Source organism: Myripristis murdjan, unplaced genomic scaffold (genome assembly GCF_902150065.1).
Source record: "Myripristis murdjan unplaced genomic scaffold, fMyrMur1.1, whole genome shotgun sequence".
Lineage (NCBI taxonomy): Eukaryota > Metazoa > Chordata > Actinopteri > Holocentriformes > Holocentridae > Myripristis > Myripristis murdjan.
The window spans coordinates 28,874-41,742 of NW_021941809.1; the positions used below are offsets into that span (position 1 = coordinate 28,874).

At 44.1% G+C, this 12,869-nt stretch overlaps 1 protein-coding gene across 1 annotated transcript; it reads left to right on the forward strand.

Annotated features, from left to right (window-relative positions):
- Positions 1 to 741: 741 nt before the first annotated feature.
- On the forward strand, positions 742 to 11,607 carry LOC115356797 (rano class II histocompatibility antigen, B alpha chain-like). The gene is made up of 4 exons (XM_030048062.1): positions 742 to 907; positions 1,206 to 1,448; positions 9,608 to 9,889; positions 11,268 to 11,607. Exons 1-4 carry the CDS (start codon positions 859 to 861, stop codon positions 11,387 to 11,389), a joined length of 696 nt encoding a protein of 231 aa, XP_029903922.1. The 5' UTR covers positions 742 to 858; the 3' UTR covers positions 11,390 to 11,607.
- Positions 11,608 to 12,869: the final 1,262 nt, after the last annotated feature.

The window sequence follows — 12,869 nt, forward strand, 5'->3', positions numbered from 1 at the left end:
CTGTTCTTTAACTCTGTTCTTTAACTCTGTTCTCTAACTCTGTTCTTTAACTCTGTTCTCTAACTCTGTTCTCTAACTCTGTTCTCTAACTCTGTTCTCTAACTCTGTTCTCTAACTCTGTTCTTTAACTCTGTTCTTTAACTCTGTTCTCTAACTCTGTTCTTTAACTCTGTTCTTTAACTCTGTTTGGTGCTGCGGCCGACCAGTGCCGCAGCCAGCCCATAACAAAGCCACTGGCCGGCAATTTATTCAAACAAGATTTTGTCCATATAAAAAAAGTAGCAAAAAGCTAATGTAACAACTGACAGCTCCTCTTGTTACTATAACAACTCCATGGCAACGAGCGCGCCTCTCTAATTCTATGACGCCGACCCGCTGGTACCATAAGCAATGGAAACACTCCAAGGCCAAACGGGGGCGTGCTGGGCTCAGCCCGACACGGCCCTTCACGGCTCGGCTCTGTATAGTGGAAAAACGCTAAAACTCTGTTCTTTAACTCTGTCCTCTAACTCTGTTCTTTAACTCTGTTCTTTAACTCTGTTCTTTAACTCTGTTCTCTAACTGTGTTCTTTAACTCTGTTCTCTAACTGTGTTCTTTAACTCTGTTCTTTAACTCTGTTCTCTGTCCTCGTCCTTGTCCAGGTTCTCTGCGTCTGGGTTCCTCCTCCTGGTTCCAGCTGTGTTGTGGCTGTTTCCTCAGCAGCTCTGCTCTGTGTCTACCTGGAGACTGATGATGTCACAGAAAGCTGTGCTGTGATTGGTGGCTGTGTGTGCGAGCCAACATTTGGACAGAGAACTTGCTCCTGTTTGTGTTAGTTTCCAGCAGAGAGTGAAGTCAGCGCTGAGCCCCACACCGAGATGAAGAGCCTCCTCATCCTCTCCTGGCTGCTGTGTGTCCGAGCAGAAGGTCAGCACAGCTTCTCACCTGCTGCACTCTCACCTGACAGCTACACAACAACACAACAACACAACAACACAACAGACACAACAAACACAACAACACAACAACACAACAAACACAACAAACACAACAACACAACACAACAGACACAACAAACACAACAACACAACAACACAACAAACACAACAACACAACAAACACAACAACACAACAAACACAACAGACACAACAAACACAGCAACACAACAAACACAACAACACAACAACTAATGCTGCCTGTTTGGCTCTCCTGTTTCCTGTACAGAACATGAAGACATACATGTCGCTGGCTGTTCAGACTCTGATGGAGAGAGCATGCTCGGCCTGGACGGTGAGGAGCGATGGTACGCCGACTTCAAGAACCACAAAGGAGTCGATGCTCTGCCCAAGTTTGCAGATCCTGTGACCTTCGAAGGACATTATCAACTGGCTGAGGGTGATATGGCCATCTGCAAACAGAACCTGGCCACATCTCGTCGTGCCTACAAGAACCCACCACCTGAGCTCGGTAAAGACATCATAACTCTAAAACTGTTCACCTTTATCATGCTGTCATTAAAGGGACAGTTCAGATTTATTGGCAGAAGGCAGTATGTACATATAAATACACACACACACACACACACACACACACACACACATACTGACACACAGAACACATTCACAGAAAACACACACACACACACACACACACACACACAGGGTTAGAACAGTAACAGGGTCAGAACAGTAACAGGGTCAGAACAGTAACAGGGTTAGAACAGTAACAGGGTCAGAACAGTAACAGGGTCAGAACAGTAACAGGGTTAGTGTTAGAACAGTAACAGGGTAAGGGTCAGAACAGGAAATGGGTCAGAACAGTAACAGGGTTAGTGTTAGAAGAGTAACAGGGTAAGGGTCAGAACAGGAACAGGGTCAGAACAGTAACAGGGTCAGAACAGTAACAGGGTTAGAACGGTAACAGGGTCAGAACAGTAACAGGGTCAGAACAGGAACAGGGTCAGAACAGTAACAGGGTCAGAACAGTAACAGGGTTAGAACGGTAACAGGGTCAGAACAGTAACAGGGTCAGAACAGTAACAGGGTAAGGGTCAGAACAGTAACAGGGTCAGAACAGTAACAGGGTCAGAACAGTAACAGGGTTAGAACAGTAACAGGGTCAGAACAGTAACAGGGTCAGAACACTAACAGGGTCAGAACACTAACAGGGTCAGAACAGTAACAGGGTCAGAACAGTAACAGGGTTACAACGGTAACAGGGTCAGAACAGTAAAAGGGTTAGAACAGTAACAGGGTCAGAACAGTAACAGGGTTAGAACAGTAACAGGGTAAGGGTCAGAACAGTGACAGGGTCAGAACAGTAACAGGGTAAGGGTCAGAACAGTAACAGGGTCAGAACAGTAACAGGGTAAGGGTCAGAACAGTAACAGGGTCAGAACAGTAACAGGGTTAGAACAGTAACAGGGTTAGAACAGTAACAGGGTCAGAACAGTAACAGGGTCAGAACAGTAACAGGGTTAGAACAGTAACAGCGTCAGAACAGTAACAGGGTCAGAACAGTAACAGGGTTAGAACAGTAACTGGGTTAGAACAGTAACAGGGTAAGGGTCAGAACAGTAACAGGGTCAGAACAGTAACAGGTTAAGGGTCAGAACAGTAACAGGGTCAGAACAGTAACAGGTTAAGGGTCAGAACAGTAACAGGGTAAGGGTCAGAACAGTAACAGGGTTAGAACAGTAACAGGGTCAGAACAGTAACAGGGTCAGAACAGTAACAGGGATAGAACAGTAACAGGTTAAGGGTCAGAACAGTAACAGGGTAAGGGTCAGAACAGTAACAGGGTTAGAACAGTAACAGGGTCAGAACAGTAACAGGGTAAGGGTCAGAACAGTAACAGGGTTAGAACAGTAACAGGGTCAGAACAGTAACAGGGTAAGGGTCAAGAACAGTAACAGGGTCAGAACAGTAACTTGGTTAGAACAGTAACAGGGTAAGGGTCAGAACAGTAACAGGGTTAGAACAGTATCAGGGTTAGAACAGTAACAGGGTTAGAACAGTAACAGAGTCAGAACAGTAACAGGGTAAGGGTCAGAAAGGTAACAGGGTCAGAACAGTAACAGGGTCAGAACAGTAACAGGGTCAGAACAGTAACAGGTTAAGGGTTAGAACAGTAACAGGGTAAGGGTCAGAACAGTAACAGGGTTAGTGTTAGAACAGTAACAGGGTAAGGGTCAGAACAGGAAATGGGTCAGAACAGTAACAGGGTTAGTGTTAGAAGAGTAACAGGGTAAGGGTCAGAACAGGAACAGGGTCAGAACAGTAACAGGGTCAGAACAGTAACAGGGTTAGAACGGTAACAGGGTCAGAACAGTAACAGGGTAAGGGTCAGAACAGTAACAGGGTCAGAACGGTAACAGGGTCAGAACAGTAAAAGGGTTAGAACAGTAACAGGGTAAGGGTCAGAACAGTAACAGGGTCAGAACAGTAACAGGGTAAGGGTCAGAACAGTAACAGGGTCAGAACAGTAACAGGGTTAGAACAGTAACAGGGTTAGAACAGTAACAGGGTCAGAACAGTAACAGGGTAAGGGTCAGAAGAGTAACAGGGTCAGAACAGTAACAGGTTAAGGGTCAGAACAGTAACAGGGTAAGGGTCAGAACAGTAACAGGGTTAGAACAGTAACAGGGTCAGAACAGTAACAGGGTCAGAACAGTAACAGGGATAGAACAGTAACAGGTTAAGGGTCAGAACAGTAACAGGGTAAGGGTCAGAACAGTAACAGGGTTAGAACAGTAACAGGGTCAGAACAGTAACAGGGTAAGGGTCAGAACAGTAACAGGGTTAGAACAGTAACAGGGTCAGAACAGTAACAGGGTAAGGGTCAGAAAGGTAACAGGGTCAGAACAGTAACAGGGTCAGAACAGTAACAGGTTAAGGGTCAGAACAGTAACAGGGTAAGGGTCAGAACAGTAACAAGGTTAGAACAGTAACAGGGTCAGAACAGTAACAGGGTTAGAACAGTAACAGGGTCAGAACAGTAACAGGGTAAGGGTCAGAAAGGTAACAGGGTCAGAACAGTAACAGGGTCAGAACAGTAACAGGGTCAGAACAGTTACAGTGTTAGAACAGTAACAGGGTCAGAACAGTAACAGGGTTAGAACAGTTACAGTGTTAGAACAGTATCAGGGGAATATCATTAAAAGCCAAACACAATGAAATGCTGTGACCTCACACAAACAGCAGTAATACTCTGGACTGGGTTGTTGCAGGTGTTCAGCAGGGACAGGTGAGGTGGGCGTGTCCTCTGTGTGTGCAGAACATGCTGTGGGCGGGGTTTAATGTTGCTTCACCAGCAAGCAAAATCCAAAGACAGAAATATTGGCTTAAAATTTGACTGGAATTAAATCTTACAGTCTAGATTACATTTTAGAAATCATCTGAGATTGCACTTAAAATTACAGTTTAGATGAAATTTTAGATTACAATTTAGATTACACCTTCAATTAAATCTTAGATTACACCTTAGATTACAGTTCAGATTACAGGTGAGATTATATGAAAATGTTGGGAGATAAAAGACAAGATAAGGTTAAATATATAACTCTAACATCTCTGCAAACATGGCGTCTTTTAATTATGACCTTAATTATTTGCTTTTATTTTGCTTTTGTTTCATTTCATGGATTGCAGCACTTTCTTTCTGTCTTTTTGTCTCTTGTCCTGTGTCTCCAGTTTTAGGTCTTGTTTTGACTGTTCAAATTTTTATGGTTGTCTCAACTCTCAACTGCAAAACTAGTTTACCCTTGGGTATCAACAAAGTAACCTGAACCAGAACCTGTATTCATTCCCACAACCTGTATTCATTCCCACTGCACCAGCCCACTTGGTTCCAGGAACCAACCGTGAAAGATTTCAGCCCGGTTTGACATCTGGTGCTGGCCCAATTAGAACGGGGCCGCGGAGGCGGGCCTAAATATGATCTCCTTCATGATTGGTCCGTTAGAATGTCAGTTATCCAGGCTGCTACAGACTGACAAGTGACAAGTGTCAACCATTAAACCTTCAGCCAGTGGGCTGTTATTCACAAACATTAGTTTGTGGAGAGATTATGGAAGAAACTGATTTGCTTGCTGAGTTTTTTGTTGGGTTTTTCTGTTGTGTAGCCCAGTTTACATTTTCTTACAAATGGAAACGTGACCACTAAGCGCAGATGGCAGAGCATCTGTGAAGATGATGATGATGGCGTCAGGCGGGCTGGCCGTGGCCTGACGGCCTGCAGCACTGGTCGACCTGACGCGGACCGATGCTGCGGCCGGGCCGCCTGACGCTGGCCAGTGGCTTTTTTATTCAAACAAGATTTTGTCCATTAAAAAAAAGTAGCAAAAAGCTAATGTAACAACTGACAGCTCCTCTTGTTATTATAACAACTCCAAGGCAATGAGCACGCTTCTCTAATTCTATGATGCCGACCCGCTGGTACCATAAGCAATAGACCCGTCACGGCCCTTCACGGCACAGCTCTTTATAGTGGAAATGAGCTAAAAGTGACCATGACCCTTCAAAATAAAGGTGTCACGACAGGAAGTAAAATAATATATGAACACAAATAACTTAAATCACTAAATTATGAATTCTACTTATTATAAACATGGTTTTAGCTGAAATATATAAATTATATTACATGAATTTAACTTATTAAACCTTAACTTATAAAATATGAACTTAAACATGAATTTAATAAACAGCAACTGTTGCCTCCCTAACTTGGTGGTCAGGGGGCAGCAGGTTCTCCGTCCTGTGGTAAGCAAAGGAGAAACACACACGTTGCACTGGTGTTCACTGCACCGCAGGAGGATTTATTCTTCAACAAAACATACTTCAGGTATCAAACATATTTTTGTCACCTAATGACCTTAGCTATAGCTCTGGATCTTTATAACACTGACATTTAACAACACTGAACTATAACAGTGACCGTTTTTCTTATAACACTGACATTTGGCAACACTGAGCTATAACTCAATTATGCTGCTCAAGCCCCTTAAACACATTCCTATACAATATTTTCAGAAAACACATTCACCTGAAAATAACAAAATATATAAAACAAGCCATATCTCTGGCTAAAACATATAAACACAGTAGCAAAAACACTACAGCAATATAAACTATTTTTTTTTATAACATTTAAAATAATTTGCAATGTATTTTCACCTTAAGTGTGTTTAGTGGCTTCACACATTTATTTTCTCAGCCATTTGGAGCTAGCTTCTTCCCCACACACACATACACACACTATTCCACACTACAAAAGTCCGCTAGCATTAGCAAAAGTTCGCCTAGCTACCCATACTGATTCACATCACATTCTCTAACAAATCACTTCTGTGACCTACATCTGCAAAACGATCTCAGAGGTTACATGTTTAACTCTTAAAATCTTTCATGTACACTCATTTTAAGTCGTATTTACTGACCTGTGGTAAGCAAAGGAGAAACACACACGTTGCACTGGTGTTCACTGCACCGCAGGAGGATTTATTCTTCCTCTACGCATGCCGGAAACTCCTCTATACCACCCAAGTGCAATGCGCCCTCTAGCGGCTTAAATGTGAAATAGCAGTATAACAATTGAAATGTTGACATACAATGACATTATATGCACAATGAAATCAATGAAAATCAATGAAAAAGATGAATTTAAAAAAAAATAATAGGGGGTGTCTTTTTTTTTCTTGCTTTTATCATATTTATTTTTCTCTTAACTGTTTTTTTATTATCAACTATTTTCAACCCTCTACACAACAGTTACAAACGCTGTTTGTGTGTTGAGGACAGTCCAGCTGTGTTTGTGTGTGCGTGTGTTCGTGTGTGTGTGTGTGCATGTGTGTGTGTGTGTGTGTGTGTGTGTGGGTGGGTGGCTGCCTACATGCCCATGCCCAGGGGCCACTGGCACATTAAAAAATGTTTTGCTCTGTGCTGTGTGACAGGGGAAATGTTTTTTACTCACCTTCTGCTCCATGGGCCACACCCACATGGGCGGGGCTAGCTGCTGCCAGCCAGGTGGATCTATACATGGATCTGTCCAGGTGTGGACGGGGAGGAGGTGAGGGGAAGACAGGACCCTTCTCTGTAATATTCAGGCAGCATCTGATATTAATGCGCTCAAACTGCTCCACTTATTATTAACACTGTCATTATTATTATTGCTGGTGCGGTTATTATTAGGACCTCCATGTGCTGCTCATGGCGAGGGTTAGGGTTCATGGACGGAGCCAAAATGTGTTGGTTCTGTGTAAAGCGCCCTGAGAAAACCTGCTACGTTCTGAGGCCACGGATAAAAGTGAGAGTTGTACTGAACATAAATGTGTACAAATATACAAATTTACGTACAGTGGCATGAAAAATTTGGGCACCCCTTAGGAAAATCACTGCATCAATTTGTCACTTGCTGAGCTTTTGAAGCAGCAACTTCATTTTAACATGTTATACCTTATGGAAACAGAAACATCTCAGTAGTGAAATCATTTTTATTGGTCCAACAGAAACATTTTTATGTGCATTTAAACAAAAAATAGGCATGTGCATAAATTTGGGCACCCCAAAGAAATAATTCCATTAATATTTAGTAGAGCCTTCTTTTGCTGCAATAACAGCCTGTAGATGCCTCCTATAGCCACAGACAAGTTCCTGAAGTATTTTGGGCCATTCCTCCATACGAAACGCCTCCAGTTCAGTCAGGTTTCTTGGCTTCCGTGCATAGACAGCCTGCTTCAAATCAATCCATACATTATCAATGATGTTAAGGTCTGGGGACTGGGATGGCCATTCCAGAACATTGTACTTGTGCTTCTGCATGAATTCCTTGGTGGATTTTGAACAGTGCTTAGGATCATTGTCCTGCTGAAATATCCAATCCCGGCATGGCTTCAACTTTGTGACTGTCATGGCACACATTCTGTGGCCTCAAATTCATTCTTTTTTGCACCACCTGGTGGCGGTTTGTGGTATATAACAGTATTGACTTTTAAGTGTTTTCTGAGTGGTCAGTTCAGATCACATGACTCATAGGCCAGAAGTCAGCCAGGAAGAGTGAAACTTAAGGTAAAAATCCTTCCATGTGGCCAGACAGAGAGCTCTTCTCTTCTTTTCCTTCTCATTTGTGCCTTGGAGACTCTTTGCTTGTAAGTTGATACTTTTTTCTGTGTTTTGTGCAAATGTGCATACATACAATTTGAAATTCATGTGTTTGAGTTAAAAATGAACTAAACTGTGATTATTTAATTTGCTAAGCTTGCTAAGGATGAAAATGCTAAAGTTAAAAATGTAAGCCAAGCTAAATGTAGCTTCTTGTTGTAGCAGGTGCACATAAGCAATGTAAATTCATTTGTGCTGCATATGTTTGTAACTAAAGCTATGCAACTTTGTGTTTATTTCAGTTTTACATAAAGAATGGAAAGAAGAGAAACTGTGTTCGACTTTCTCTGAATCCTGTCTGTTAGCTATCTGTCAGTGGTGCGTAGATGACACACGTATCAGGGACAGAATAGTGACCGGCTCTTGAACATTCTTGAATCTGCTGACACTGAGAGGAATTCATGTGGCCCTCAGCTTTAACAAGGTTTCCAGTACCTGTGCTAGCCACACAGCCCCATAACATGATGGACCCTCCACCAAATTTCACAGTAGGCAATAAGTTCTTATGCAATTCAGTGTGTTTTTTTTGCCATGCATATACCTCCTCTTGTTCTGACCAAATAACTCTATCTTAGTCTCATCTGACCACAGGATTTTTTTCCAAAATGCGTCTGGCTTGTCCAGTTGTGCTTTTGCGTACCTCATGTGACTCTTCTTGTGACAAACACTCAGGAAAGGCTTTTTGCACATCACCCTTCCAATGAGCTTTTCCTGGTGCAAAGTACACTGGATCAGCAGCCAGATGTTCTTGTAGTTCTCTGGAGGTGGTCTGTGGCTTGTCCATTCTAACCATCCTTGGCCGGTGCCTTTCCTGTATTTTTTTCGGCCTACCACATCTTTCCTTCACAAGGACTGTTCCTGTGGCCTTCCATTTCTGCACTACATTTCTGACTGTGGAGACAGACAGTCCAAACCTTCCACATAATTTCTTGTACCCGTCTCCTAATTCTTAATAATGAATTATCTTAGTTTTTAGGTCAGTCGAGGGTTGTTTAGCCACTCTCTAAGAAATAACCTAGGACAAGCACAGCCAGAAATTACCCATGTTAAACAGCCTTTTTCATGATTGTTTCCACCTGTAATAGAAGGTCTTTACATTTTATTTCATTATAATAAAATTATGTAATGCTTCTCTAAGAAATTCGGTCTGGAAAACACTCAAATGTCTACATCTACATCTCTGTAGGAAAACAAATGTTGTTGCTGTGATCTTCTCTTATAAAGGTAGAGCAAATTATTGTGAAATCTCAGAGGGGTGCCAAACTTTTTCATATCACTGTATATCTCTGTGTTGTTGAAAAACCAGATATGTTCTACTGGGAAATAAAGGTCTAGTTTTAGTTTAGTTTAGTTTAGTTTGTTTATTTCAGACATGTCCAAAAAACAAGTCTGTTCAGTAAGTTGTTGCAGATGTTTCATGTTCCTGATGAAGAGCAGGTATGACATTCTATCTGTTCCCTGTGTGTGCAGACGTTCCTCACAGCACCATCTATACCAGAAACCGTGTGCAGCTCGACGAGGAGAACCGCCTCATCTGCCACGTGAGCGGGTTCTTTCCCGCTCCTGTCTCCGTCTACTGGACCAGGAACGAGCAGAACGTGACCGAGGGAACCAGCATCAACACCCCGTACCCCAGCAAAGACGGAACCTTCACCCAGATCTCCACCCTGAAGTTCACCCCCCAGCAGGGAGACATCTACAGCTGCACGGTGCAGCACCCAGCTCTGGAGCAGCCGCTGACCCGAGTCTGGGGTGACGCACCTTTCTCACCTAGCTACCCCTGAGCTGAGCCTGCTGCTAACCTGTTAGCCTGCTGCTAACCTGTTAGCCTGACCCCACCCTGCTGCTAACCTGTTAGCCTGACCCCACCCTGCTGCTAACCTGTTAGCCTGCTGCTAACCTGTTAGCCTGCTGCTAACCTGTTAACCTGACCCCACCCTGCTGCTAACCTGTTAGCCTGCTGCTAACCTGTTAGCCTGACCCCACACTGCTGCTAACATGTTAGCCTGACCCCACCCTGCTGCTAACCTGTTAGCCTGCTGCTAACCTGTTAGCCTGCTGCTAACCTGTTAACCTGACCCCACCCTGCTGCTAACCTGTTAGCCTGCTGCTAACCTGTTAGCCTGACCCCACACTGCTGCTAACATGTTAGCCTGACCCCACCCTGCTGCTAACCTGTTAGCCTGCTGCTAACCTGTTAACCTGACCCCACCCTGCTGCTAACCTGTTAGCCTGCTGCTAACCTGTTAGCCTGACCCCACCCTGCTGCTAACCTGTTAGCCTGCTGCTAACCTGTTAGCCTGCTGCTAACCTGTTAACCTGACCCCACCCTGCTGCTAACATGTTAGCCTGCTGCTAACCTGTTAGCCTGCTGCTAACCTGTTAGCCACCTGACACTGCTGCTAACCTGTTAGCCTGCTGCTAACCTGTTAGCCTGACCCCACACTGCTGCTAACCTGTTAGCCTGCTGCTAACCTGTTAGCCTGACCACACCCTGCTGCTAACCTGTTAGCCTGCTGCTAACCTGTTAGCCTGCTGCTAACCTGTTAGCCTGACCCCACCCTGCTGCTAACCTGTTAGCCTGCTGCTAACCTGTTAGCCACCTGACACTGCTGCTAACCTGTTAACCTGCTGCTAACCTGTTAGCCTGCTGCTAACCTGTTAGCCACCTGACACTGCTGCTAACCTGTTAGCCTGCTGCTAACCTGTTAGCCTGACCCCACACTGCTGCTAACCTGTTAGCCTGCTGCTAACCTGTTAGCCTGCTGCTAACCTGTTAGCCTGACCCCACCCTGCTGCTAACCTGTTATCTAGCAGATTAAAGCTAAGCTAAACTGTTATCTAGCAGATTAAAGCTAAAGCTAACCTGTTATCTAGCAGATTAAAGCTAAGCTAAACTGTTATCTAGCAGATTAAAGCTAAAGCTAACCTGTTATCTAGCAGATTAAAGCTAAAGCTAACCTGTTATCTAGCAGATTAAAGCTAAGCTAAACTGTTATCTAGCAGATTGAAGCTAAAGCTAACCTGTTATCTAGCAGATTAAAGTTAAGCTAACCTCTTAGCAGATTAAAGCTAAAGCTAACCTGTTAGCAGACTGAAGCTAACTGGTGTTGGTGTGTTGTTCCTGCAGATGTGCAGCAGAACCAGCCGGGGATCGGACCTGCGGTGTTTTGTGGACTGGGTCTGACTGTGGGTCTGCTGGGCGTGGCCACAGGAACCTTCTTCCTCATCAAAGGAAACGAATGCAGCTGATTGGCTGTCGCTGCCTTTAATCTGCTTCTGTCTGCTGCTGATCAACATGGAGCACAGCGCTAACATGCTAGCTGTCACATAACATGATTTAAATAAAGTTTGTGTGTTTGGGTTCTCTCTGCTACATGTTGCTGCACAGCCAATACTGATCACTGCATCTGAATGCTGGTGGAATCAATGTGATATTTAACATTAAACAATTAAAGAATCAACAACAACAAACGTGTTTTGTTTGTGTCCAACAGGGATACACAGCTGTGATAAGACACAAAGTATCACAGTATTAAAAAGTATTTTATAGTATTTGTTGTGTGACTGTCCAGTCAGAGTGAATAACACAGCTCTGCTCAAACTCAAACCAGTGATTACTGCAAAAATGAAAAGTCCAGGGGCCTAATGTACAAAGCGTGCGTACGCACAAAAATGTGGCTTATGTCCTTTTCTATGTCAAAGTTCAGATGTATAAAGAGTGAAATGACCGTGGAAACGTGCGGTGCCGCACCTCAACTTCATAGCTGGCGTCCGTATGTTTGTACAGCTGTTGGTCCTTTGGTGACACTTAGAGGTGATGCTGGGAAACTGTTGATAACGTGAAAACAATTAGTCCTCAGTGATGTCCACATCCGAGACACATGACTGCGCTGATTAGCCTGGCTCATCAGCGGCCGGCCTCGGAGCGCGACACGGTGAGGAGCCGTGCGCTGCCTGTACCTATACAGGTGCTGACCACACTGGGGTTCCTCGCAATGGGGGCATTCCAGAGGGAGATGGCCAACCAATCGGGAACGTGCCAGTCGACCCTGAGCCAAGCCATGCCAGCTGTGTGGGACAGAATTGTCCGCATGCCTATCAAATTCCCATACAATGCAGCTCAACAGGCCAACATTAAAGCGTAATTTGCAGCAAGAGCCGGTTTTCCTAATGTAATCACAGCTATCGACTGCACACATATTGCTGTAAAAGCACCATCACAGGTAAATTTGTTCATGTCAACAGGAAGCATTTTCAATTGTTCAATGTACAGATCATATGTGATGTGGCACGGGCCTGCTCGAGGTCCCTCGCACCAGCCGACGCACCTTTGGGGACAGAGCTTTCAGCATTGCTGCCCCCACCCTCTGGAACTCTCTCCCCTCTGAGATATGTCTCGCCCCCCCACCCTGGACTCATTCAAATCTGCTCTCAAAAAGCATCTATTCAGTCTGGCCTTTGGTCCTTGTTAGCTGGGCTAGTTCTCTCTTTAGCTTACCTTGTCATGTTTGTTCCTTCTGTCTGTTTGGTTTTGTTTTGCTTGTGTTTTGTAAAGCGTCCTTGGGTGGTTTGAAAGGCGCTATATAAATCGAAGTTATTATTATTATTATTATTATTATTAAGTGCAAATGCAATTAATCAGCATTGTGGCGAGGTGGACTGATTCAACACACGATTCATACATTTTGAGGGAGCAGACTACAAACTGGCACTGTGTGCGATGGGTGGC